The following is a 26,909-nucleotide window of genomic DNA, read 5'->3' on the forward strand; positions in this document are numbered from 1 at the left end:
ATCATAACTCTATGGAAATCCATCAGTGTCATAATCTTTTCTATAGGAAGGAAATTTGCACAATGTAAAGTTGTATTAAACAAATAGAAGCTCAGTGAATTTTCAAGAAAACAATGAATGCATGAATATACAGCATATCTAGAAAATGTTTTGAACCAACATGCAATAGATGTGGATGTTGCTGGCTTTCCATAGTTGCGATTGATTGGAACGATGCCAACTCTTTGTTTTAAAGATTGGGCCCTGGAGTGCCCTAACTAAACCAGGGGGGTGTTTCACAAAGATTTAAGTATGACGTAGAGTCGCACTTAAATGTCTAGTTGCGCGTAGTATAAAAAGTATGACAGCATTGGTCAGATCATGCCAAGAGGATGCGCACTATTGCGTATTGATCAATAAGATTGCGCGTTGCATATCATGTACGCGTCGAAATTTAAGTGCGACCTAAGTCATACTTAAATCTTTGTGAAACACCCCCCAGGATATTTCCCTAGTCCCTGGTAACTATACTCCAGGGGCCTGTTGCATAAAACTTTTTTCCTTTTCCATTTCCTTTTACTTTTTTTGCCCGGTGTTAAAGTCAAAAGGGGGGAGGGTACTGTAATCAAATATTATACGCACCACAGCAAAAACTAAAATAGGGGACTCTGGATCTTGATCTTAAAACGGGAGGTCTCCGGAACGGCTCTTAAATCAACAATCTCTTAAAAGTCTAATAATGGACCACAATACTCATTTAAACATTTTAAAAGAACAATACATACATGTATGTTATAAACTTTGATTGGTTTGCTCCCCCCCCCCCCCACCCATTAAGTATTCACTTTTCCCTGTGAGATTTCCTATTGAACATGTGCCCGCTATGTACAAGTAGCAAAATGTACTTTAAATTTGAATGTGTGTTGAATTCAACCTCTTAAATCACTGGACTTTGTACATGAATTGTAGACATTATTGGCTGTAATATCAACCAAATAGATAAAGATGACTTCAGTTGCACTAATTGAAATGTAGATGATATCTTTGTTTACCTGACTAATTGATGAATAGATTTTAAAGTAATCTAGCAACTAGCTTTTGACCCATGTCAGTTTATCTTCTTTTTGGGGGTTCATTAATAAATACTTCCGTAAACTTTCAAAATCAAAGTCAATGTACATTTAAAGATGATGGTGTATACCACTCTTGATATACTCTCTTTTTTTTGCTGTTTTTAGGCATTAGATAAATAAAATGATTTTTCTTTTTAGATTGGAAGGTCACCCTCATCTGTAGACAGGTCTGTTTATTTGTATCCCCCTTATTCATGTTCACTTTAACTCTTTACAGCTCTATTGGATTAATGTGAATTCAGCACCTCAATATTTTCTTATTTTTGTGACCTTTGACCTTTCCCAGGGACCAATTTATTTCACAAGGATTCTTAAAGGTACTTGGCTGATGGTATCTAAGCTGAGGCTAAAGGAATGCGTTATGACAGGTTCTTTCGTACATGTATTCATGAAAGAATTTGACCAAGATTTTAGTTTATTTTTTGTGATCTTTGACCTATTCCCAGGGACCAATTTAATTCACAAGGATTCTCCCAGGCACCTGGCAGATGGTATCAAAGCTGAGGCTAAGGGAATGCGTTATAACAGATCATTTGATACGTTCAGAAGAGAATTTGAGCTTGTAGATGTCTGCTATTTCTGCAAGAAAGGTGTTGAGGTAAAATTTGACATGTTTAAATATTGCTTTTTATATTGCTTTATTGATATGGTTCATGAAAGTTGGACATGTACAAGAGTAATCAAGTTTCAGTGAACATGCTACACGAGTTTCAGGTCACATAGCCAAGGTCTAAGGTCATTTAAGGTCAATGAACTTTGGCCGAATTGGAGGTATATTTTAATTGCCATGAAAGTTCATGGATACTGTTCATGTATTGTGGTCATTGTATAGGAGAAATATTACTGATCATCTTGCAACAAGTTTTAGGTCACATGATCAAGGTCAAATGTCATTTAGGGTCAATGAACATAGTTTATGATCATATGATTGGCGTATTTAGTGCAAAATTATTCTATTGTTGTTTTCAAAGTCAGCACTGCTGCTATATTGCATCACGTAATGCAGGCGAGATTAGCAGAGGGGCACCACTTATTTTTTAATTTTTTTTTAAGATTCGAAGCCCCATATATTGTCTGATTTCCATAATTATAATGCAAAAGCTACAAGCTACAATTGACTAAAAGAAAGGGAATTTTAATGTTTCAGGTATCTCCTATTTTTGTCAAAAAGCTGTTGAGGTATAATTTTAGATTTTTATATTTAAACATATTACATCTAGACTACAGAATTTTTATGGTGACGATAAAAGCAAATCTATAATTTACAAGCTCTGTGTTAATATAGGAATCAGTACATAATAGAAACATGGAGAATTGAAATTCAAGGCATATGGAATAGATAACACGTTTAGAATGTCAAAAATAAAAGGGTAAACATAAAATAATGTATCAGGGAAAAAATGGCTTTGAGAAAGTTTGAGGTTATTTTTTTTTTATTGCATGATGGGTCTTTATTGGAATGTGTAAATTCCAAATTTAGAGTGTAAAATCACTGGAATACATGTACATGTAGTGTGTACATGTACATTTTACCATTGAATGAAAAAAAGTTTATATAGGAGTGGTTTATAAAAAAACTTGTGGTCAGATTTTAATAGTAATCTAATGATTTGAAATACATGTATGCATACATGTACATGTAGACTGCAGAAATTAAACTTGAAAGATGATTAAATCTATTTTTACATATGTACCCAGGGGTGCTAATTAGTTAACAAGTCAGTAGTTGTTTATTATGAGTGGAAAAGCATATGTGAAAGCGAATTGCAAACAAATTATCTCATGTACATTAGTTTCCTGTTTTCTCTTAATATTTGAAAAATAACTTGCTTGGTAAATCTATTCTCTGGAATAATAAATTTCTTTGATTATTGAGAATTACATACATGTACATGTAGGTTTTGCTCATGTTTTAGATACCCATTTTTCCTTCTATTCACTATTGTCTATAGTTGAAAAGAAATGTTGTTGTGAAGTCTATCTGTATAAAAAACATACACACAAAATGCATGGTTGGATGGGGTTCTTTTCTTCAGTCTCTTATTGTTTTTTAGTGTATTAAAGATTTTTCTATTACTCATTTAATCATTACATTTGTCACTAATTTTTTTCTTTTACCACATTTTTTACCTGTTCTGTTTGTAGGCAATTTGTGATGATGAAGTTACAAAGAGATTTTCTGCAGAGGGTGAGTTCCATTATGACACACTTACTAGAACATTGTTGGAAAAAAATATGGAGTACTAACATGTGCATGTACATGTTTGTCAGACTTTCGATATTGAAAGTGAGATATTGCACAATGACTAGACAGTGACGCAACATTTGCTCCTGCAACAAATTGCTCCAGGCTTTATTTCATCTACGAAATAGGGTTGGGTTCCAATAGGGTTTTATGTTAGGATGATGGTTAGGCTTACATGTAGGATAGGATATACATGTACATGTAGTGTTAAACCCAGGGTTGAAGTTGGTCCTTCCAGTCGTGTGTGGAATATACAGCGGAGCAATTGTCGCCGGAGCAAATGTCGTTGAATCTGACAAGGCTTTTGTCAGTTTCTACAAATTTGGGCATAATGATAGTGAATTTCAGAGAAACACAGAACATCTTGTCATCCTATATGGCTCATTGAAAACTGAACAAGGATCATGCCCTTTTTCAAATGACATTGACAACGCTCAGGGTTTTGATGGGCCCAAGCATATCCACAAGCATACAGGAGTTCAAGTGAAAAAATGTTTGGGTCCATTTTATAACCTGTGATGGTACCAGCAAGAATTAGTCAAAGAGCTGTGAGCACCGAAATCAGGAACCCAGCTTAAACCAGGGTTACACCAAAACCCAATTCTCCCAAACAAATTCCAGCTGAATCCAGCCTAATTCAGATGGTTTCGGTGGATTCGAATGTTCCTGAATCCTTCCTGAAATTTGTCGCATCCACGGAGGGAGAACAGAATGCTCCTGAATCCACCCTTATACGTGTATTCGGATGGATTCGCAGCTGATTTGGTTCCGGTGTGACCCGGGCTTTAGCTGGGAATGTACATGTAGGAGCACCTTGAGCACCTAATGAGGTAGATATGTGTGTAGATTCCGTGACATTTGCTCTGGCGACTATTGTTCCGCTCTTAATTCCGCACACTAATCGAATTACCAACTACAGCCATGGGTTGAATACTATACCTAAACCTAAACTTCCACCTAACATAAAACCCTATAGCAACCCTAATCCTAACCATACATCTTAGAAGAAATTAAGGCCAGAGCAATTGCCGCAGGAGCACATGTCGTGTCACCATGTGTATAATATGATACCCTCCATTATTTGTATCATAATTGTTAATCATAATTGTAAATTGTGAATCATAGATGTAGTCAATTTTGGTAACAATGCCATTGGAATAATTCTCTTCCTTTGATGATTTCTTTAGAATTAGGATCTTGGAATCTGTTGACGAGGACGAGTATGAGATACCAATATTTAAGGTAAGTTGTGGGAGTTGATTCCTTTTTTTTCTTTGAGGGGGGAGGGGTTCTATCATGTGAAGCACCATAATTTAATGTGTATTTTTCAACAGGTAGTTATCCTCATTTTTACTTGCAACTGTTATAAGCTACTGAAATCCTTGCATTTGATTGGCCGAGAGCAAATTAGTCGGTGAAAAGCATAGATTTTGAACTGAACAGCAAAGGCACTTGGCTGCTTGTTTGTATGCAATAATACAATTCTGTACCATGAAACAAATTATTACGACAGGCATGATTTTGATGTTCCAGCAGATTTGTTTAAATTCTGAAGAAAAAAAATTAATAGTGTACAATTTTTGCATGTTTTTTATGGCCAAATAAATAATAATATCGGCATAAATCGGCATGAAGGAGTGCACTTTTTGGTGGGGTTCACTAACTGTTGAGCAGAACTGTAAACCTGGTTGATTATATATCCAAATACATGTAGCTTGCTATTTCACAGAAAATGGTCATGAGTTTACTCAGGTTTGTCATTTAGATGTGGCACCCATGTGTTGGTCCAGCGATTGTGTCTTCGTGTTGGGATTGTTTCTTGAGATTGGTTACATGGAGCTTAGTGATTGACCATAGGGCTTATTTCTACAATTGATTGCATTGAGTATTGTGTGCAATCAATCATAAAAGTCACCCTACAATCAATTGCAGAGCTTTGTGGTACAGGGTCCTGGTCTGGATAATTTTTTTGGAACAGAAAAAACTGCAGGATAATAAGAAAGCTTGTGGCAGATGAAGCGAGCCCTAATGATACGCATCACTCACTACTTTACTTGTGAAAGCTCGGGTTTCAAAACATGTTTTGGTTTTGAAACCTTGGATTGTTGTGAAGTAAGGAAGAGAGTTTGTACTAGTGCTTTCTACTTGAGTGATAAGTAGCATACATGTATTTTGGCATTCACTTTTCAGATGCTTTTTGCAACATTAGCAATCTATTGAAATTAACTGTCGAATCGCAGTAGACAGATTAGAGGTCATTGTTGAAAGTTGGTGGACAGGAACAGCACATCGTCTAAAGATTTGGACCGGACAAAAAATTCCAAATGTCATGTTATTTGTCCATAGTCCAGGATGAGGCTGCTGAACTTTTGATTCACTGACTTTCGGCAAAGGCTGCCTTGTTTGATATGAAGGGCTTTTGACCAAAGACTCTCTGGGTTAAAGAAAGTGTCTGTGAAGTAATTGCTAAAAAATGCCCAATAGAGGAAAAAGGAGTATCACAGATGTTGTAGAAATCATTCATGCGATCAATTGACTAGAACCATTTACTTGAAACCTTGCATTAAAAAAATGTTGGTTCCATGTATGTCCTCATTATACATTTAACCCATTATACAGTTATACCGCAAAAAATCAAATATCAGGGGGCCCCTTCATAAAGCTGTTGGTAAGTGGAGAGCGACTTTAGAACGACTGGTGAACTTTTCTTACATGCTAAATCACCATTGGACATTTAATGGTGAAAATCATTTACCATAAGAAAAGATCATCGGTCGTTCTTAAAGTCCCTCTTAACTTACAAACAGCTTTATGAAAAACCCATCAGAACTGATCCCAGGGTTTTTTCTCCCTCAAATCTTGTCTTATTTTTTATTCATTTCTTCGAACAATAACCTTCATGGTTGAATTGTCAAAATACTCTTTTGAAGTTAAATATTTGCTTGCCAACAGATGACAGATTGAGGGAGAAAATAAAGTTGGTCAATATTTATAGATCTGCATTTATATTGTCAACACATTGCCTGCTGGACCTGGGTGGTTGGTGCCTGTACAGAGCCTATAGGTATTACAAAATTCAGTTGTCGATGGGTTAAGTGAAATAAAAAGAATGCTACATGTATATTTCATTGTCAGTGTCATGTAGTTTCAAGATGTCTCCTCAACAGTATTGGGTATATTAGTGTGACATCTAGATTGATCCTTGTCATTTGATTGGTTGTTTGATATCGATCACTTAGCAACTTGTTATTTGCAGCGCGCATGTTGTGCATGTATGCGATAATAAACAGACTGCGCTCGCACATCTGCATCCGTTTGCATGCACATTTGCATCCAAATTCAAACCAAATGTCAAATGAAAAGGATCGATTTTTAGGTGTCATATAAATGAAATAAGGAATGTTCTTTGCATTGTGCAAAGTTTCTGCAATGGACAAAAAACTTTATTCAGTGAAAGATGAAATGAATGATCCATTCTTCTCAGCTACGCCTCGTTGAATGGATCATTTCACATTTCACCTCCTGATGTATTCTGCCCATTGCACTCCATTATACATTCATTATTTGTATACTATTCCAAGGCATTTACTTCAAGTACATGTACCCAGCGTTCTCGCCAGTGTATAATACGCATGGTTCAAACACCATGCGTGCAGAAATGGAGACCAAGTGGAACCATGCGTAAAATTTCAGCGACATGCGTGGAAAAATTAAATGGAAATATTCAGAAAAAAATAATACACTCCATGAACTCCTCTTAGTGATATCAACTTCATTTATCGGGTTGCGCCGAAGTCCCACCAACTTAAGACCACTTGCAAATGAAAATCAGTGCAGGGCCCTAGCTAGCGCCGACGCTCGTTGGATGCGCATTTTGTATACTGTACCGTACATGTATGCACAGATCGCTAACTAGGTGCATGCACGATACGCGCGCGCTATATAGACGATCGACGGAGCGGCGGACATGTTTTGCAGATCCAGCCTAAATCTAGAAACACGACAAAGCCCTTTGACTTCTCATGTCTGGTCCGACCAGGGCCCGACTCTTTTTTTTTTCTCGAAAATATTTACAATTCATAAGCTGGAAAGCTGCACTTCTCTTTCTTTGGACTGAACGGCAAGTATCTGTGCATTTATGTGCATTTGTGTGGGCTTAAAAATACGCCACAATGGGGCTTCCTTAGCATCTCTATTTGATGAAAAGGCCGTCGCTTCGCGTGAGAGGGGTGAACCCTCCCACACCCACCCCCCAGGAGTGGCAGCATAAGTCCCCGACACGGGTGAATTTTTTTCTGGCGAGAACGCTGCATGTACCACATGTGGGTTACATATCTAGGTTAAATATTCTGCAATTAGTGCTAAAGGGCACCTGTCTGACAATGTCCTTGATCTATTTCCACATCATGAGGGGCCTTTTCACACGTGAACCTTGGATCATCATTGTAATGATAATTTCAATTCGTCTAGTTATAATCATCGGACCTTTCACACAGGAAAATTTGTACTGTAATTTGAGTGAGACTTAACTGGAATTCATCTCCGGGTAGAATTTGAATTGGTGATTGCGATCAGCGTTCGTGATTCTAGTTTGGTTTCACACGTGCTAAAAATTTGTCATTAGCCTTACATGTATTTTCACTGGAATCATCATTCAAATTACAATTTTTTTACCGTGTGAAAGGGTAGGAAGTGTATTTACTTTGATCAGCCAGTACTGAAATACAATGCACATGGGTTATGCATCGTAACCCAGGAGTGAAGCAACATGCCATGCACATTCACAATAATGATATAATTCAGTGCTTATCCTAATAATGAAACTTTAAAGCCTAATAATCCTTTGGTATTTTGATTGTCGTTCTGGCTGGGGGGTCTTATTGCCCCCTTAAGATCTTTGTTGTGGATTGGGCAACTGTAGTGAAAATTTGCTCAATGGTAGAGAGTGACGTTATCTACATGGTTGCATAGGTATATTCTACTAGATTTATATGTTTTGTTTTATAGGAATTATTTACATTTTGTGCTGCTCATGAAATCATATTTTTTGCTCTTATTCACTTAATAAAGCTCCTAGATTGCTAACGTTTGATGAAAAAAAATTCAGAGCATTCCTGACTATTGTAAATGAAAATACAATTTTGGTACCAAAATCTATGTTTGTTGAAAGTTTTTTTTTTCAACAAAACTTGTTGATGACATTTTATCAGCCATAAATAACATCAAATTAAATTACTGTTATCAATATAAGTAAAAATAATCACTCATTTATTAATTTTAAATGTAGCTGAAAATGCATTTTGTAATGACTTAGTAGGCCTCAATGAAATTATGATTGTGAACTATTTTTGGTCTGACATGCACTAATACATACCCAGGAATCACAAATTTGGTCTCAAAAGTTGTGCAAAACTTGAAAGTGGGAATTTCAGCGAACAGTGCAACCAAATATATTTTGCGGCAGATTTATCGTGAAAAATGTCATGTGAGCATGATACCCCCCCCCCGGTTGTATAAGGGTTAAAGCAAATACATTGGGGGAGGGGGTATCATGCTCATTCCAATAATGTGTGGAATTTACAGTGGAGTAATTGTCGCTGGAGAAAATGTCTTGGAACCATATACAGTTGAGGCCAAAAGTTTACATACACCCATGGAATTTAGTGAAATTTGTTCGCTTGCCAAACATTGTAAAATTTACTATATCTTCAGGAATATGAATACTACCATGAAAAATTTTGTATCAAATGAAAGAGCATAATGAACTCTTTCACATGATTGGGATGCCACTGGAATTAAAGTATATTTCAGGTGGAATTTTCTTTGAAGAAAAAAAGTAATATTCATGCCAAATGTATTCTATTATTATATTTTCAATATATAAATATCAAATCAATTATTATTTTACATTTTCTATCATGATATGTCACCATTGAACACAAAAATGTATCTGAAATGTTTGTGTTGAGAAGTAACCAGCACAAATATGAAATGTTTTTGTCAAGTTTTTATTTTTAATTTGTCTAAAATAAGATATTTTGGAGGAAAATGACACCTAAATATTTTTCAACTCCTGATGACAAAGCAATGTGATGAAGGGGTATAACATATTCATTTGTTTGATATCAAGTTCGTCATGACAGTACAAATATTTTATAAGATACCGTAAATTTTTTGATGATCAGATTGGCAAGTGTCAACTTTTCTTTGAATTTCCTGGGTGTATGTAAACTTCTGGCCTCAACTGTAAATCACCTACATGTGTATTGTACAGCCCTTTTGCACAAGATGCACTTCAGTTGATATGAACATGTATAAGTATTTTTAAGGGTAAACATAGTGAACAATGCGAGTGTAGGCATTTCCATGCACCATGCTGTGTATGAACAAATATGTAGTATCTGGGGAGAGAGAGAGGAAGAAAGAAGATAGAGGATGAAAGAAGAGAGAGAGATGGAGTGTGGGAATTGTGTCACAGATCAAAGGTCACCTATCAAGGTCATAGCATAATTCAAGGTCATTTTGCAATTCCATCTTTCTCACTGTTTAACCGAAATTTTCATTTTGTTTCCTCTTCTAGTTTACGTCTGACAGTGCTTTGGTTCATTGGAGGCCTTTTCCGCTACTGCTTCTTGCTCCCTCTGAGGTACGTATGATGAAGGAAATATTTTTATGTTATTTCGCTGGCAGTCATCCGAACCATTGTATCACATACGACGGTGCAAACCCAATTCAGAGAAAATCGACTTCAGAGTTTACAGTAATTTTCACACTTAGTTCCCCAGCCTTTCGACATATTTCTTGCTAGAAAAATACATGGTTGGAAAAAACGAGAAAATAGCTTGACATTGGTATCTTTATTTTTACACGAAACCAAGTATCATAGAAAATATCGCAAAACAGCTACATGATTGTAATTTCGGTTAGAGCGGTTTAGATTTTTCCTGTACAAAACGCCATCGGCAATACAACAACCCTGACCGCGATTTCAATGCGCATGGTCAAACAAAACATATAGCTTTTTTACGTGCAGTCAATGCAGTGCCAATACAACGTTTTCACTGACCACGCATTTCCATATTAAGGGGCACAGCTGTTGTTTGCTTTGCTACAGTACACGTTTCCTATGGGAATTGCGCATTTCTTCAACAATTAGCATGGCCTCTCCATGGAAATCCCCTCATATCTCAGTAACTAAACTAAATTGCTGCCTAGAAATTTAGTTTTATATATATATATATATAGAATAGAACTTGTACTTCAATTTTCTGCCAAAATCTGAAAAATCAATTATTTGACCAAAATTTACTGATGCGATGGTTTAGACGAACGCTGACGATTTGTTAAATTGAAATTAATTAAAAACTTGTCTTGCTCAAAAGTGTGTGAATTTGTTTGTCGCATACATGTATAAGGTATCAAAATGAAGAGGAATGATTGAATTGTATGATGATGTAAATGAAATATTATAATCAGTTTGCATTTGAAAAAAAAAAATCTGGGAATCCCGGTTCCTTGGACGCACTGTATAGAATAATACAGCTTTTTGTGTTTGTTTTGAATCCTTTCAGATTAGCAGTCCTGTCCATAGCAATCACATATCTGGTGGTTTCAGGAGCTTTCTTGGGTTACTTTCCAGATTGGAAGTAAGTAGAATAAAATGATCTAAAGCGAAAAATAATCTGTACACTCTGGTGCCCAAAAGTTAATGAATCCCACCAGAAAATTAATATACAGTCGAGGCCAGAAGTCTACATACACCCAGGAAATTCAAAGAAATGTTGAGACTTGCCAAATTTATCTTATATAATATTTGTGCTATAATGATGAATTTAAAATCAAACATATGAGTATGTTAAGGCCCCTTCATCACATTGCTTTGTCATCAGGAGCTGACAAATATTTAGGTGTCATTTTGTTCCCCCAAAATCTTCAAATTTTAGACAAATTAGAAATAAAAACTTGACAGAAGCATTTCATATTTGGGCTGGTTACTTTTAAAGACAATCATTTCTTATTACACTTTTTGTTCAGTGGTGACATATCATGATAGGAATATATGTAATAATATGGTCAAGCATCGTTAAGTTGACTATATATTCAGAAATATAAAAACTGCCATGAGGTATCTGGTATCAAATGAAAGAGCGTATTCAGTTCTTTCACGTGATTGGGGTTAAAGTATATTTCAGGTGGAATATTCCTTGAAGAAAAAAACAGTAATAATTTGTGCCAAATGTATTCTATTGTTTGTTGTTATATTTTCAAACATCGTTTCATAGATACATATTAATGTCAAATCTACGATTTATATTACATTTTCTATCATGATATGTCACCACTGAACAAAAAAATGTACCGGGTAATCTGAAATATTTGTGTTGAGGAGTAATTAGCACAAATATGAAATGTTTTTGTCAAGCTTTTATTTTTAATTGAAAAGATGACACCTTAATATTTTTCAGCTCCTGATGACAAAGCAATGTGATGAAGGGGCATAATATACTCATTTGTTTGATATCAAATTCATCTTGATAGCACAAACATTTTATAAGATACAGTAGATTTTATGATTTTTGCAAGTGTCAACTTTTCTTCAAATTTCCTGGGTGTATGTAAACTTCTGGCCTCAACTGTACTTACTGCATTTCACCTGTAAGGGACTCATTGATTATGCTATAAAATGCATTTTCCACAGACCCAAGCCTGCATAAATGCAAGCTCAGTCTCCATCCAATAGGTTATGTGGTTTGATTGAGAAATAAGTGGGTACTTTTTATGTTCTTCACTTGGTTTATGAACTTTTTCATTAGGCATGTGAAAATTGAATTTGCAAATAAGACCATACTGCAAACAAGATTTTGTTGCTGTTTCCTTTATTAATTCATGCAAAACTTTTAAGGCCAATTTTTAATGTCCAGGTATACAAGTCCAAAGTTATGCTATTTTTTGTACATGCATGTCAGGCCCAATCGCCCTAAAACATGATTTTATTTGTAAATCCCATGTAAATCTGTTTCTAGTTTTTTTTTTGCCTGCATAGCAGAGCAAGACTATAGGCGCCATTTTTCCGACATCGGTGACAGCGGCTGTGACATCATCAATATTGAAATCTTAATCAAGGTTAACTTTTTGATACGTCATCATAACTTACGAGATTCAGGTCACGTGACCAAGGTCAAAGGTCACTTAGGGTCAGAGTACTTTGGCCATGTTGGGTTATTTGTGGAATAGTCATCATAACTTACAAATTTTTTTATGGATCTAGTTCATGAAACTTTTGGAATTCTTGATTCCAGAGTTTCTTTGATAAGAATTCAGATTTCCTTAGTGTATGGTAACTCTTTGGGAGTTATCATCTTTAATGAATGAATACTTTTCTCTTTCTCTTCTCAGAATCAAGAAAGTTTTGAATAAGTACATCAGCTTGACAGTCTACAGGATAGCATGTAGGAGTTTCTCAGCCCTCATAACATATCATAATAAGTAAGGTTCTTATATAGCGTTTCCTGTATGCACTAGAAGAGAAACAACAGCAATATTATTAGCAATGTTTTCACATTATTGTCAGCATCATCATTATCATTATTGTCACCAATGACATTATCTCAGTAGCACCAGTATCATCATCTTTATCACATCATTATCATCATCAACGTCATTATCACCATTATCAACATTTTCCGCAACATCATCATCATTATCATCAACATTTTCATAATTGTAATCATCATCATCATTATAATCAACATCATTATCATCATCACCATGCTCATGACCTAAACATGATTTGATCGATATGATGATGTGTTCCACGAACAACAGCAATATCATTATTATCCCTGTTATCACATATGATGTCATCATCATCACCATTGTCATCACCATCACTGACATTATTGTTAGTAGCACCAGCGTCATCGTCACCATCACCATCTTTGTCACTATCATCATCCCCGCCATCGCCATTATCATCCTCCTATTCATTATCAATTGTCATCATCATCATCATTATCGTCATCAACATTATCATCATCGTCACCGTCATTGTCAGTATCACCATCCTCGCCATCATCATCCTCATCATATTCATTATCAATTATCATCATCATTGTCATCATCACCGTCATTGTCAATATCATCATCATCATCACCTGAACATGATCTGATCAATATGACGATGTGTTGTGAGTGTAAGTTACACTTTGAGTCACACTTACATGTTAGGCACCCCCTATCCCCAATGTGCCCAAGAGTCCTAGAGTATCATAGATTCATGCACATTTTAAAGTTTTTATTTTTTACCCACCACCCCAAAACCAACAATTACATGTAGTCACCAGGGCTCCGTAACAAAGGTTTGCAATGAATTGCAATTTTGAAAGCATTGCACTGATTGGTTCCCGGTCAGTATTTTGCGCATGCAATGACGATCTTGATTGGTCATTGGTAACACAGAGTGGACTGAGGTCAGCTTTCAGGAGTCCTGTGATCATTGGCTTGCGCAATCATAGTTGGGATAAGTCATCAATCTAGCTATTGCATTGACCTCGGCATCTTGCGCTTTCAAGTTGTATTTTTTAGGGGGGAGGCGGCTTGATGCCGGCGTGAGGCAGACTCGATGAACCGGCTTATAAAATGGGGTCAGTTTATATTATTGCTTTTGTCAACACCCAATATCTTATCTTCTCTCTTCCTCCTATTTGATTTATTACAGGGAGAATCGAGCTGAAGGAGGGGGAATCTGTGTAGCCAATCACACCTCACCGATAGATGTTCTTATCTTGTCAAGTGACAACTGTTATGCTTTTGTAAGTCTCACTATTATTACCTTCCTGTAGGGTCTGTTCTAGAAAGAGTTGCTTTAAATCTGTCTTTGGCTTTGTTTATGAAGGGTCTATAATGTGAATTATTAAAACTTTGAGTATCATCCAACATTCCAACTTTGCAGAAGTAGATTGGTCTTGCAAATTTTAATTTGTATGTTTTTTTAATGAAAATTCAAGATTGTAATTTTTGTCTCACCTGCATAGCAGAGTGAGACTATAGGCGCCGCTTTTCCGACGGCGGCGGCGGCGTCAACATCAAATCTTAACCTGAGGTTAAGTTTTTGAAATGACATCATAACTTAGAAAGTATATGGACCTAGTTCATGAAACTTGGCCATAAGGTTAATCAAGTATTACTGAACATCCTATTAGAGTTTCATGTCACATGACCAAGGTCAAAGGTCATTTAGGGTCAATGAACTTAGACCATGTTGGAGGAATCAACATCAAAATCTTAACCTGAGGTTAAGTTTTTGAAATGTCATCATAACTTAGAAAATATATGGACCTAGTTCATGAAACTTGGACATAAGGTTAATCAAGTATCACTGAACATCCTGCATGAGTTTCAGGTCTCATGATTAAGGTCAAAGGTCATTTAGGGTCAATGAACTTTGGCCGAATCGGGGGTATCTGTTGAATTACCATCATAACTTTGAAAGTTTATTGGTCTAGTTCGTTAAACTTGGACATTAGAGTAATCAAGTATCACTGAACATCCTGTGCGCATTTCAGGTCACATGACCAAGGTCAAAGGTCAATGAACTTTGGCCGAATTGGGTGTATCTGTTGAATTACCATCATAACTTTAAAATTTTATGGATCTGATTCATGAAACTTGTACATAAGAGTAATCAAGTATCACTGAACATCCTGTGCGAGTTTCAGGTCACATGATCAAGGTCAAAGGTCATGTAAGATCAATGAACTTTGGCCATGTTGGGGTTTTTTGTTGAATAACCATCATATCTCTGTAAGTTTATTGGTCTAGTTCATAAAAAGTGGACATAAGAGTAACCATGTATCACTGAACATCTTGTGCGAGTTAGAGTAGTTTTCAAAGTCAGCACTGCTGCTATATTGAACCGCGTGATGCAGGTGAGACGGCCAGAGGCATTCCACTTGTTTATTTTATATCTTGCAACCTCTCTGAGTAATGTTTTCATTTTACTTTAATAAAGAAGGTACTCTGAGCATTTATCTTATAACGATTGAATATCAGGAAGCTACAGACAAAGATTATATCCTGACATTGTCAACCTTTTCCATTGAGAGTAATAAAAAAAGGGTGCAGGCACCCAGCCAAAATAATTCCTTGTAAAATCCAAGGCCCAAATTCTCAAAGGTGGTTTTTAAAACCCACGGTTGAATCCATGGTTTGTGTACATTTCCTGTATAAATGAACGCTTAATTTAGCGCATATGGGGCGCGTTAATAAAAATTCCATTGCTGATGCGTGTTTTTGTCAAATTTACGCCTTACCATGGCTAGATATGCTATTTCATTCATGAGTCTACTGTTTGAAGAGTGGACTCATGATAAAAAGTGTGGATAACTATGGTTCATACTATCTATACTGTATGATGGTGGGCCCCAAGTCTGCGCACCTAACAATTTGAGTTAAGATTTAACATGAATTTCTTCCTATTTCACAAAATCTTTCAGTTGATAATGTTCCTTACATCATAATGAGTAAGTGTGCCAAATATCTCATAAAAAAATTGAAAAGAAATATATGATTTTCTTGGAAAAAAACCTCGGGCAGTCATTTTCAGATTAAAAAAAATGGAACCCCATGTCTGCGCACTCATTCACTTTGCACACGATTCGGGAATTTTGATGACAAAGGCTGCATTTTGAGGCTGTCACATGAAATGCCCTGAATTCAATATTTTTCCACCATATTGAGTCAGATTTTTTAAAGAATACCTGTTGATATATTGCATGTGGAAAGTTTGCGCTTGTTGCGTATCTTCTTTTACTAGAATCGCGCAGATACGCGGGTGCGCAGACTTGGGAGACCGCGCAGACATGGGGGAACTAACCATACACTGTTATTCTACATTGATGCTAGACTTGATCATGGAATAATGTGTTACTCTGTATATGTGTGAGATGCTTATACCAAATAAATATGTTTAAAAAAGTATATATATATATATATATATTGTTAGATGTAGAAAAATAATAATAAATTTCTTTATTTCCACCTATTGTAGATTGGTCAGAAGCACACCAAGTTCTTAGGTATCATCCAACAAGCCATGAGCTGGTCTGGTATGGATCATATCTGGTTTGAAAGATCGGAGATGAGGGACAGGAAAAAGGTTACGCAAACGTAAGAATAATCGTACCCACCCGTATTAATTTTACAGATAATAGATGTTGTACAAGAGGCCAGTAAGCAAAAGCCAAGCTCTCTGAGACCAAGAACAGCTTGTTGTGCTGAGCACTTCCGGTTCCCATTCCAGGAAGAGCTTAAAAAAAACTAGATTTTAATTCGTCATGCGGACGAATTAGGTGGTCTGTCTTTATTCTCGCCATCATGATTACTATTACCATGTTCATGCATATCAATATGATCTTCATGATGACAACGGAATGCTCATTATGGATGGAATACTTGTGAAAGACGGGAGATGATAAAGCACTGTGAAAAGGGTCTCTTTGATGTATGACAATACATGTGATATGAAAAAAGTAATTAAAATCTGTTTTATCTTGCTAAATTTTTATTTTTTATACCATTAAATTATCATGAAGGATCATGTACGAGGTGGTAAAAAGAAAAAAAATGGAAAAAAAATCTTGTTTACCCCAGGACTCGAACCTGCGCCCTTTAGAAAGCAAGTCAAATGCGTTATCCATTGAGCCACGATATTCCCCATAGAGAATACACGTAAGCAATTTTGAGAATTACAAGTCCAATTTTGCAAGTGAAAAACGGGCATGATCCCGGCATCTGATCGAAAAATGGAGGGCACACTTCCGAAAGCTTAGAATCTCAGCTACAACATACTAAAAGCTCAGGGAAAACTGACAAGAAACAATGGAGATATGGCTCACGAAATAGAGGAATGTCGAATCTAGTTTTGACAAAAAGTCATTTCCCATAGACATTACACACAAAATAAGGAAAAATGACATGCCTCTTTTCATCGCTGTTTTACGCAATGATGCATTTCTCAAAACGAAAATTCATGTTAACTGAGGAGAAAGAGTACATTCTAAACTACTACATATTAAAATCTGGGCGAAAAACGTTCTATATTCGAGAAGTTACTACTAAATTTGCATAAATTTCATGACATCATTTTGGAAAAAATTAAATTTTTAGTTTAGGCGCCATTTTGATGACGTCATGATATAATTTAGGGACATTGATGACATGAAATCAAATCTACAACTCATACTCTATCGATATATGAAAAAAAAAATTGGGGTCAATGGACTATTTAAAAAGCTACAGTGAATTTGCAATAGGTATGTTTTTGCCCATATATGGCCTATAGTGAGGCCCCTGTTATGTGTTTCATACAGCTGTTCGTAAGGTTACGCATGACTTCATTTATGACTGGAACATGTTCTTAGGTGCCAAATCACCTCCATAGGGATATCTCATTGAGCACAGGAATGGGTCACCAGTCATCTAAAAGTCATTTGTAACAGAATAATTTTGCTTTACCAATTGGATTAGCATTTTTGGTCATCAGAGAAAAGCTCTCAATGAAGTAATGTGCAGTCCTATGTAAATATATGCTATACAAAAGACTTCATGCATAGCAGTCTTTCATGTGTAGCCTTTCTTGTGGAGCGTTGTGGCCCAGTGGATTAGTCTCCGGACTTTAAAACAGAGGGTCGTGGGTTCAAATCGCAGTCATGGCGTAGTTTCCTTCAGCAAGAAATTTATCCACATTGTGCTGCACTCAACCCAGGTGAGGTAAATGGGTACCTGGCAGGAATTTATTCCTTGAAATGCCACAGCGCTGTGAAGGCTGCGGGGCTAAAGCCAGGGTAATAATATCCAAGTCCTTTGGAAGTGCATAGAGACGTTATTTATAATGTGTTATGCACTATACAAGAACTGACTATTATTTCAAAAATGTAGAGCAAATTGCCATGTGACACCAGGAAGATTATTCCCTGCATAACTTATGAAAGGCTTTATGAAACAACCTCTAGACCTCTATAGGTCAAGGACTAGATGATTTAAGGCCACTATACACCTTACGATTGGTCTGCAATTCGATTTTGGAATTAAACACATAATTTAATGCTAATATTGAGACTTTGAATATCTTACAGTGTAAAATGTTCTATGTAAAATCATCATACCAATGCCTAGGTTCAAATCTGTGACTATGCTATCATCCTTATTAAAATCAAACCAAATTTAGTATCTCGTCTTAATAATGTCTTAGCAATCATATCACTCACTGGCTACGATTTGAAACTAATTTTGCCTTTACTCCAAAATAAAGGCTTGCAATCATCCAAAAGTGTTATATTAGTATACCTTCTGTTAATTTGAACCTCAAGTAAAAAGACACTTTTCATTCACATTTTCAGAAAATGAGCAAAATGTGATTTGTTCCGAAATCGAATCATGGACCAGTCTTAAGGTGTGTGGCGGCCTCTGTAACTGAATTTTTTAAGGTGAATTATAGAAGTAAACAAATGTTTTATTTTCTTCAATCTTCAAGAAGTTCGATTTTTTTATTTGACTTTCAGGTTAAAAGAGCATGTAGAGGATTCATCTAAAATGCCTATGCTGATTTTCCCAGAAGGTAAGTTTATATATTTTTTTTTATGTTATCCATTATAATTTCAGTTCTTTTGTCAACTGACAATTATTGACAATTATTCTGACGACTTGTCAGATAAGGGAATTCATTCTTAACTGTAACCAGTCTTGTCAAAACTAGATCAGTAAAATCCTAAAATTGTTATATATGTTTTATTGAATAGAAGATTAAAAATGATATACTCATTAAAATTGTTATATTTGTTTTATTGAAAAAAAGATTAAAAATGATATACTCATTGAAATTAATGTATGTATGTATATATGCAGGGTATTGGCAATAATGTATGTGGCAATACCATAAAGTGTTTCATAAAGCTTTTCGTAAGTTAAGTGAGACTTTAAGAATGACTGGTGAATCATGTTTACATGCTAAACAATCGCCAATGAACATTTTGGTGTATACCTTTTACCATGAGAAAGGATCACCAGTCGTTCTTAAAGTCACTCTTAACTTATGAACAGTTTTGTGAAACACCCACCTGAAATGATCTGTCTCTGTTGTACCTAGTTCATATGAATAGATGTAATATTCTCAAATTATGGCTTCAGCATTTGTTGAGGTGACGTGAGAATGGAGAAATATGGAAGTCGGACATGCAAAATGGTTGATTTTTTTATAAAATTGTCATATACATTTAGAAATGATTCCATAATCAGTTGGTTAAATAAGTGATATTTATTGGAAGCTTGTTTATAGATTTTAACGTTGGCTCATGTACATAGTTCAGTTCAGTTGGGTTCAATTTATTTATTTTCCCAGCATAAAAAAAATTATATATTCAATATGTACAGGAATGAAAAATAGTATGAGAGAAAATTGGAAACTACAGAAAAGTTTATAAAAGCTTGTTAGTAGTAGTTGAATGGCATTAGTGGTGGACACCCTTTTCACTGAACATAACTTAATGTATTGATATAAGAAAGGCTTCAGTCCATTATAGTTAAATTTCAAGTAATTCAAGAAAAGCAACATAATTTTTTAGTACATGTTCATATAATACATACATGTACATGTCCATTTAGGGTTTTGATCAGTTAGGGGGGAGACTTTTGGATGGAATCAGACATAATCAAATTTTGAGATAAAAACTTGCATGCCAGCTGGGCCAGGGTATTGGCAACAATTTCCCACATCAAGCTTTATTTGGCCAAGAGATTTTCTTTGGTCATTCTTATTTCCATATATACATATACTCGATTACTATTCAAGATTATGAATTGCAATCTTACTGAACTGAAAATATGATCTGAATGCTGTATGTTATTTGATTTTTCAGTGCGTCCGAGAAAAAAGGAAACCAAGATTCCCATGTCTTTTTTTCTTCAAAGGAAAATGAATCATGATTTTTCATTTACATCATCATACAATATGATTAACCCTCTATATTTTGATACTGAATATGAGACGAACACTTCATGCAATAATAAGCAAGACAGGTTTAAAATTTCAATGTCAAAATCAGGTTGCGCAGAAAAGTTGAACAAGATCGGGCCATGATATATGTATGACGACTGTGCTTCTTTGACGGATTGGCTCATTAGCATTTTTTTGTATTCTTTGTTAAGCTTTTCTAACTGATCCCTCAAATGAGAGTTGGTTCAGTTTCACATGTAAGTTTCTGCACAAATCGTTTCCGCCATGCCTCAATATTTATTGTTTGTAATCTGCCATGCGCAAACAATTGCTAAGATGTTGGTCTCATATTAAAGATGAGATTCCATTCTTACCATAATTATCAAATTTATCGTAAACACGTATTTAATAATTGTAAAATCTGTCACTGAAAATGGGTCTCCTTTTTTGCGGGACGCACTGTAGATAGATGAATTCAAACCTAATTTAACACCACTATGTTACTAACCCTGTCGCTCCTATTGTTTTTATTTCATTTTGAATTTATCTTTCAGGAACCTGTATTAACAACACATCAGTTATGATGTTCAAAAAAGGGAGCTTTGAAATTGGTGGCCGGATATACCCAGCTGCAATAAAGGTAATGATGATTGTAGGTATTTTACAGAGCACCTGATTCGTACTTGATCGGAAGCCTTTCAATGCCTTATTGAATCCACAGTAAACTAGCGTACCAAGTGGGCTTCGAACCACAGTTGGTAACCTTGGCTTTGGCAGGACTAGTGTTATGCCTTTGGAGTTTCAGGAGATGATAACAGGCAGTTTCTTAAAATAATGAAATTTTTCTTCCTTTTTGTTTCACATCATTAACTGCTCAAACCGTAATAATTTGAGATAATAGAGAAATAATTTGAGATCTATATGTAGAAAATAAAGACAAATCTTTTCAGTAAGGTCCCACATATAATGGTTTGGACATACAAACATTACTGAATCACTCTACAAATGATACCTCTTTTTTTTACTCACAGTAGTAACTACAACTTTCTGTATGTAACTGGAGGCCCTACGTAACATAATATTTTGTCATAAGCCTTATCCATTCAATTTCATATATACCAAGAAACTAGCGAGAAGGTCAAAGGTCCCAATTTTGAAAATGTTTGGCATGACTTTGAGAGGGATTTAGCAACATGCTCTTTTTCACTGAGGCACATTGGCTTTGTTCCAGGTAGATGTTTCATAAAGCTGTTTATAATTCAAGACTGGTGATCCTTTCTTACGGCACTAAATTATCACCAATAAACAATGCATGGTGAATATCATTTACTACATGAAGGGATCACCAGTCATTCTTAAAGTCACTCTTAACTGTAATACAGCTTTATGAAATGGCTGATGTAGACAGAGACCTACCCTTTTATCGCACCTGAGCCAAATGCTGCACTCTGTTGATGAATATTATCCCAATGAACATAGCATTTTTGTCCCTCTGCACACCATTGGTGGTGCCAGAGCCATTCTGTTGTTTGGGGAGTTGTCCGTCCATCCTTTTTGTTCTGACAAAAACTTAAGAACCGTTTGGTGGTTCAACTTCAAACTTGTAGGAGTGATGGTGATATGAAGCCCATTCCATAAAAGACTGTCACTTTTCTGTTAAAATAGGAATTGACATGGTCACCTGGCTCAACAGCCAATCGAAATCAAGGTTTCCACGGTAGTGACAGTAACGGCAAAGTAACCATGATTGTAAAGGCTTTGTGAAACCTGGCCCTGATTAGATTTTGGGGTCATAAGGTCAAAGAATCAATGGGTATAGTTCTTCCATTTTTAATATGTGCATTCCCATTCTCACGGAATGCCACGCTGCCGATGCTACCCCATCTACGGCGAGTCAGCGGTAGTCTGAAGAAGCCTGCAGAACAAGTCAGCGAAAGCTCATAAGGTAAAAACAAAATTGATTGTGGAAAGACAAAAATTTGTTCTATTTGAGTTCTACAAGTCAGATGAATCTCTTTAGGGATATCCTTCCATTGCTTTTCTGATTACAGTATGATCCTCGGTTCGGAGATGCCTTCTGGAACAGCTCTCGGTATTCCATGGTTCGTTACCTGCTGATGATGATGACCAGTTGGGCCCTGGTTGTTGACGTCTGGTACCTACCTCCTATGGACAGATTAGTAAGTGTGATATGTGTACGGAGAATGAGTCGTTTGGTTAACGTTTCTGATGGGACACTAAGGTTCAGTTGCTTTATTGCTAGATAATTCTGAAATAATTTCTTTGGTTTCAAATTACCATGTTGTGTGAAGTTAATAGAGATAATGATGAATAATGATATGAATGTGGTGGAGGTGGTGGTGATGATGTTGATGATGCTGCTGCTGCTGATGATGATGATGATGTTAATGATGATGATAATGATGTTGGTGTTGATTATGATGATGGTAATGATGATGATGATGATGATGATGATATGAATGAGTTTGATGGTGGTGATGATATTGGTGGGGATAATGAAAGTAATGATTTTTAGGATGATGACTGATTTTGAGGAGGATCATCATGATAATTGTAAGTTGGAATGTATGATTAAACATTCCACATTATGAGAACATTCCATTATTGTAGTTTCTAATGTTTTTTTATGAATGTTTTTCACCATGCTTTTTTTGTGCAGGAGAACGAGTCTGCAGTTGACTTTGCTAACAGGGTAAAGGCAGCAATTGCCAAGCAAGGAGGATTGCTAGACCTTGTCTGGTAAGTGAACTTCTTCTGAAGATATATTTATACCCAAACAAGAATAAAAAATAGCTGTCATTTTAGGGCACCATTTGCTTCCCACTTTCAGACCAGGCTTTTGTGAATGTTTTTTTTTAAGTTACATCCATTGTCGTATTCATTTGAATGCTGATTGTAAACTCACAAAAATATACATTAATAATCTTTGTTAATTGTGTGTAGTTTATTTGGAAAGTTTGTAGGGAAGAGTAAACACAATTTGATCAAGATTACTTCGTAACAACACCATGCTCTTTTTGACAATAAGTGACCTTTACCTGGCCTCTCAGGACAACGTTTTTCAATTTAACCTGATAAAAAGCGTAAGCAGCACTCTGTGTAAGTGTTTTTAGAATGAACATTTAAAAATGCTCATTCTAATTTCACAAAGGAAACATAAATGCACCTTTAATATCACTTCTTTATGGAGGCAAGTATGTTGTATCCTCTCTGTGATTTACCAATACAGAACTGTCCAGAAATAAAATATGCATTCTTTGTGATTTTAAAACTAAATCCAATGTGTGATACTTTGAAAGATTAAATAGAAGAATATTGTATTGATAAATCACATTCAATAAGATTTATATTGACCTTGGTCATTATTATTTCTAGGTGGTTTGATGAAAATATAATTTTAAATCTATCTAATGACATTCTCTTCAATGTTACAGGGATGGCCAGTTGAAGAGAATGAGCGTGAAGCAAGAGTATCGTGAGAAGGAACAGGAGGAGTACAGTAAGCTTCTCAAGGCAGATTAGACCAGCATTACACCATTAACATAGGCCCAGGACCTTATCATTGGACCTGCCATTAATCTGGCACTGGAATTACAATTTGACCTGCAGTGGGTCGTATCCAGGTCTATTGTGGTCCTGGTTCTTTAATTATCGCTCTTTTGTAGGTCTGGTCCCTGGATGTATTGCCCTACTGCAGGATTGGTCCAGGACTTCTAATTGGTCTACTCCTAATCTAAGCATCTTCTGGTCCAGGATTTAGCTAGTGTCTGATGTGTCACAAGACTACTGTAGGTCTGTGCTCTGGTTCTGCCCACAATGTATTTGTGGTCCACTTTGAGTCTAGTCTTCTCTTAGTCTCGGGATGAAGCTTTTATACTTTTGATGAATCTTAAGCTGTGGTCTTAACTATCATCAGTTCTTGGGATGGTTAAACTGAGTCTTTGATATCAATGTATCTGCCACTGAAATCTAGGAAAGCAGCAACTCTTTAATAATACTTAAATATCTGATCTAATCATTAGAATTTTTGCTATTTGATCCATTTCTACTCTGATCTGTTAGGGGTTATTCCTATCTCTTCATTTTTGGGATTCAGAGAAAATTGCTTTCATCACATTTTGTGAAAGTAACATGAGATTCCAGTTTTCCCTTTTATTTTGTATTTGTATACGCAGGACTGAATATATATTTATTGAATCTAATATATACTAAGTGATTTCACTAAAATTCAATTGAATTATTTGTTGATTATATGAAAGGTAAAGGGTTGATTAACTGAAAGGAGTGTGGGCTGTTTAAAATTGAATTAATACATAATGCATTTATTACTGTGGTTGGTTTTTTCACAGGAAAAACATCTTTTATTTGAGAAAGGAAATACAGTCCCTATAAAGAAATAAATGTAGTTGTTCAAACATTACAGTTTATGGAAAGTTGGGTCGCCATCTCTGAATTATTATGTATGTTTTTTTTAATTAACTTCTCATTGTTGAGTATGTGTATAGAGAAGGGTTGATATATGAAAAGTTTAGAACTAAAAGGTACTAAATCCATTTCAATGAAAATTATGAGTGATATCAGAGAGCTGCTTTCATGTGTGTCTTCATCTGAACAAAAGCATTAGCTAAATTTTGAGATTTTGATTTGACTTTTGATTTGCTTTATTGTTTCACATTTCACCAAAATATATACATCTTGAACTAATAAAAATAATTACATTCACTGTTTAACAAAGTAATTGATTTGAGTAAGCTGATTGCTTATGAATGAAAAGGAATGATCCTTACAATGCATGTATCACTTTCCCCTCAACAAGAACAGTTTTCTGTCATAAGCCCAAATCAGACATTTGGGTCAGTCTTTTTTTTTATACCTTCGCTTCTGCGCTGCACAAAGAAAATCATGCATGAGATGCAGTCAAAGATGTCAAGATGCATATTAAAGTGCTCTTTTAAGCCAATCAATGAAAATTTGAATTATTCCCTAAATCGGACATTTTGTCATAAAAATATTGCATTTGTATATTTTTTGCCTGCTTAAAAATAAAATAGCAATCCAGATAACCGCATTTTGCTATAGGTCAGATGAGGGCAACATAACAATTTTTTTTTGTTTAGGCTGTAACACAGTTATCTGTTTCTGGCTTGTCCACTATAGAAGAATGCACTTACTCCACTCCCAGGGGAGCATTGTGCTTAAATTGCTATTAGAGCAAATTAAATGGGCTTTTGCAACCTTTTAGGAACCCATTTGACAACACCTGATTGTAGAGTGGGAAAAGTTGTAGATTGTATCAAAGAACAATAGTTCTGCTGCAAATAATGTATAACTGTCCAAAGGGAAAGTGGAGTTTAGTGCCTTTAGAAATAGCCTCTTCAGTTGGAAATCTGATAGCCATTTGTTTGTTAAACCCCAGGTAAAAAAAGGGACCACACTTTTATGGAGTTGCAGTTGTCGACTCATTCACCAAGTAAAAAAAAATCATTCTAATTTTGCTTCATGATGGTTGCCAAAGAATTAATGTATGTGAAATGAGAAAATACAACAATAGAAAAATACAAAATTATAATGACTTTCAATGAATTGTTGCATTATCTTTGCCATGAATATAGAAAAAAATTATGATTATGAAACTTAGCATTCCATATAAGTGTGGTCTAAAATTCTAGTCAAGACTTTTGTTAAACCGAGGTTTAATTATCAGAATTCCACCTTAAGTTTTTATTTATGCATGTATTTGTATCTCTGACATGATAGTATTAGGTGAGCGGCCAGAAGCCAAAAAGTGCCTTATTTCTTGACTTTAATCCCCCCGGCTGGATCAAAGCAAAATCGTACATCAAATTAAAGGAAATTTTCTGAATTTTTCGGAATTGGGCATAAAAAATGTCGTAATGTGTAGCATCACCATGGAAACTAGCCTTGAATAAGCCACGCCCATTTTAGATACTTCTGGAATATCTATCATGAATATTGATTTTTTACTTATTAATTTAGATTATCAGGTATTTTTTCTTATTTTCAACGGCTAGATCTACTATATATTGTAAGAAGAATTACTGAAAAACAACTTAGCATGAATTTTATGACCATTTTCTCAGAAATTGTTGCCTAGCAACATAACTTTCCTTAGCAACCATTTAGCTCCTTAAGTAAACCACTTATTTTTCTATTTCAAACCTAACTTTTAACTTTTTAACTAGGTTGAATTAAACCAAATAAGTTACTCCAATGAAATTATATAAAGTATTATTGGAAAACAATAAAAAGAACTGAAAACCCCCATTTTAGCTATTGCGAACCTCAAATAAATTCGCTAAGCTCTACCTGACATACCCCTTCACATCGTACAAATTGCCAGTTTTGTTCAGTTATTGTATTGTTATTGTTCAGTTTGACTACATTGATACACGTGCGTACAAGTCACATACTTTATACTATTTTGTGGTGAAAAAGTTGATTGAGTGTAAAATACCTGATCAATCATATTGTCTTCAATAGAACAACAACAAAATGACCATTTTACATTACCCATGGATAC

General features: G+C 35.4%; 1 protein-coding gene across 2 annotated transcripts in view; it reads left to right on the forward strand.

The window, feature by feature from the left end:
- The window catches only part of LOC121424872 (glycerol-3-phosphate acyltransferase 4-like), a 42,867-nt gene extending 17,416 nt beyond the window's left edge, over positions 1-25,451 (forward strand). For both annotated transcript variants that reach the window (XM_041620710.1, XM_041620711.1), the window contains 13 exons: positions 1,559-1,710; positions 3,258-3,300; positions 4,545-4,599; positions 9,938-10,003; positions 10,929-11,003; positions 12,754-12,843; positions 14,075-14,168; positions 16,406-16,524; positions 18,918-18,973; positions 20,902-20,987; positions 22,399-22,527; positions 23,028-23,107; positions 23,803-25,451. In XM_041620710.1, coding sequence (XP_041476644.1) covers positions 1,559-1,710; positions 3,258-3,300; positions 4,545-4,599; positions 9,938-10,003; positions 10,929-11,003; positions 12,754-12,843; positions 14,075-14,168; positions 16,406-16,524; positions 18,918-18,973; positions 20,902-20,987; positions 22,399-22,527; positions 23,028-23,107; positions 23,803-23,890 — 1,133 coding nt within the window. In that variant the 3' untranslated portion in view covers positions 23,891-25,451. The remainder of the gene's footprint in view (positions 1-1,558; positions 1,711-3,257; positions 3,301-4,544; positions 4,600-9,937; positions 10,004-10,928; positions 11,004-12,753; positions 12,844-14,074; positions 14,169-16,405; positions 16,525-18,917; positions 18,974-20,901; positions 20,988-22,398; positions 22,528-23,027; positions 23,108-23,802) is intronic.
- Positions 25,452-26,909: the final 1,458 nt, after the last annotated feature.

The sequence above is a fragment of the Lytechinus variegatus genome, chromosome 12 (assembly GCF_018143015.1).
Source record: "Lytechinus variegatus isolate NC3 chromosome 12, Lvar_3.0, whole genome shotgun sequence".
Lineage (NCBI taxonomy): Eukaryota > Metazoa > Echinodermata > Echinoidea > Temnopleuroida > Toxopneustidae > Lytechinus > Lytechinus variegatus.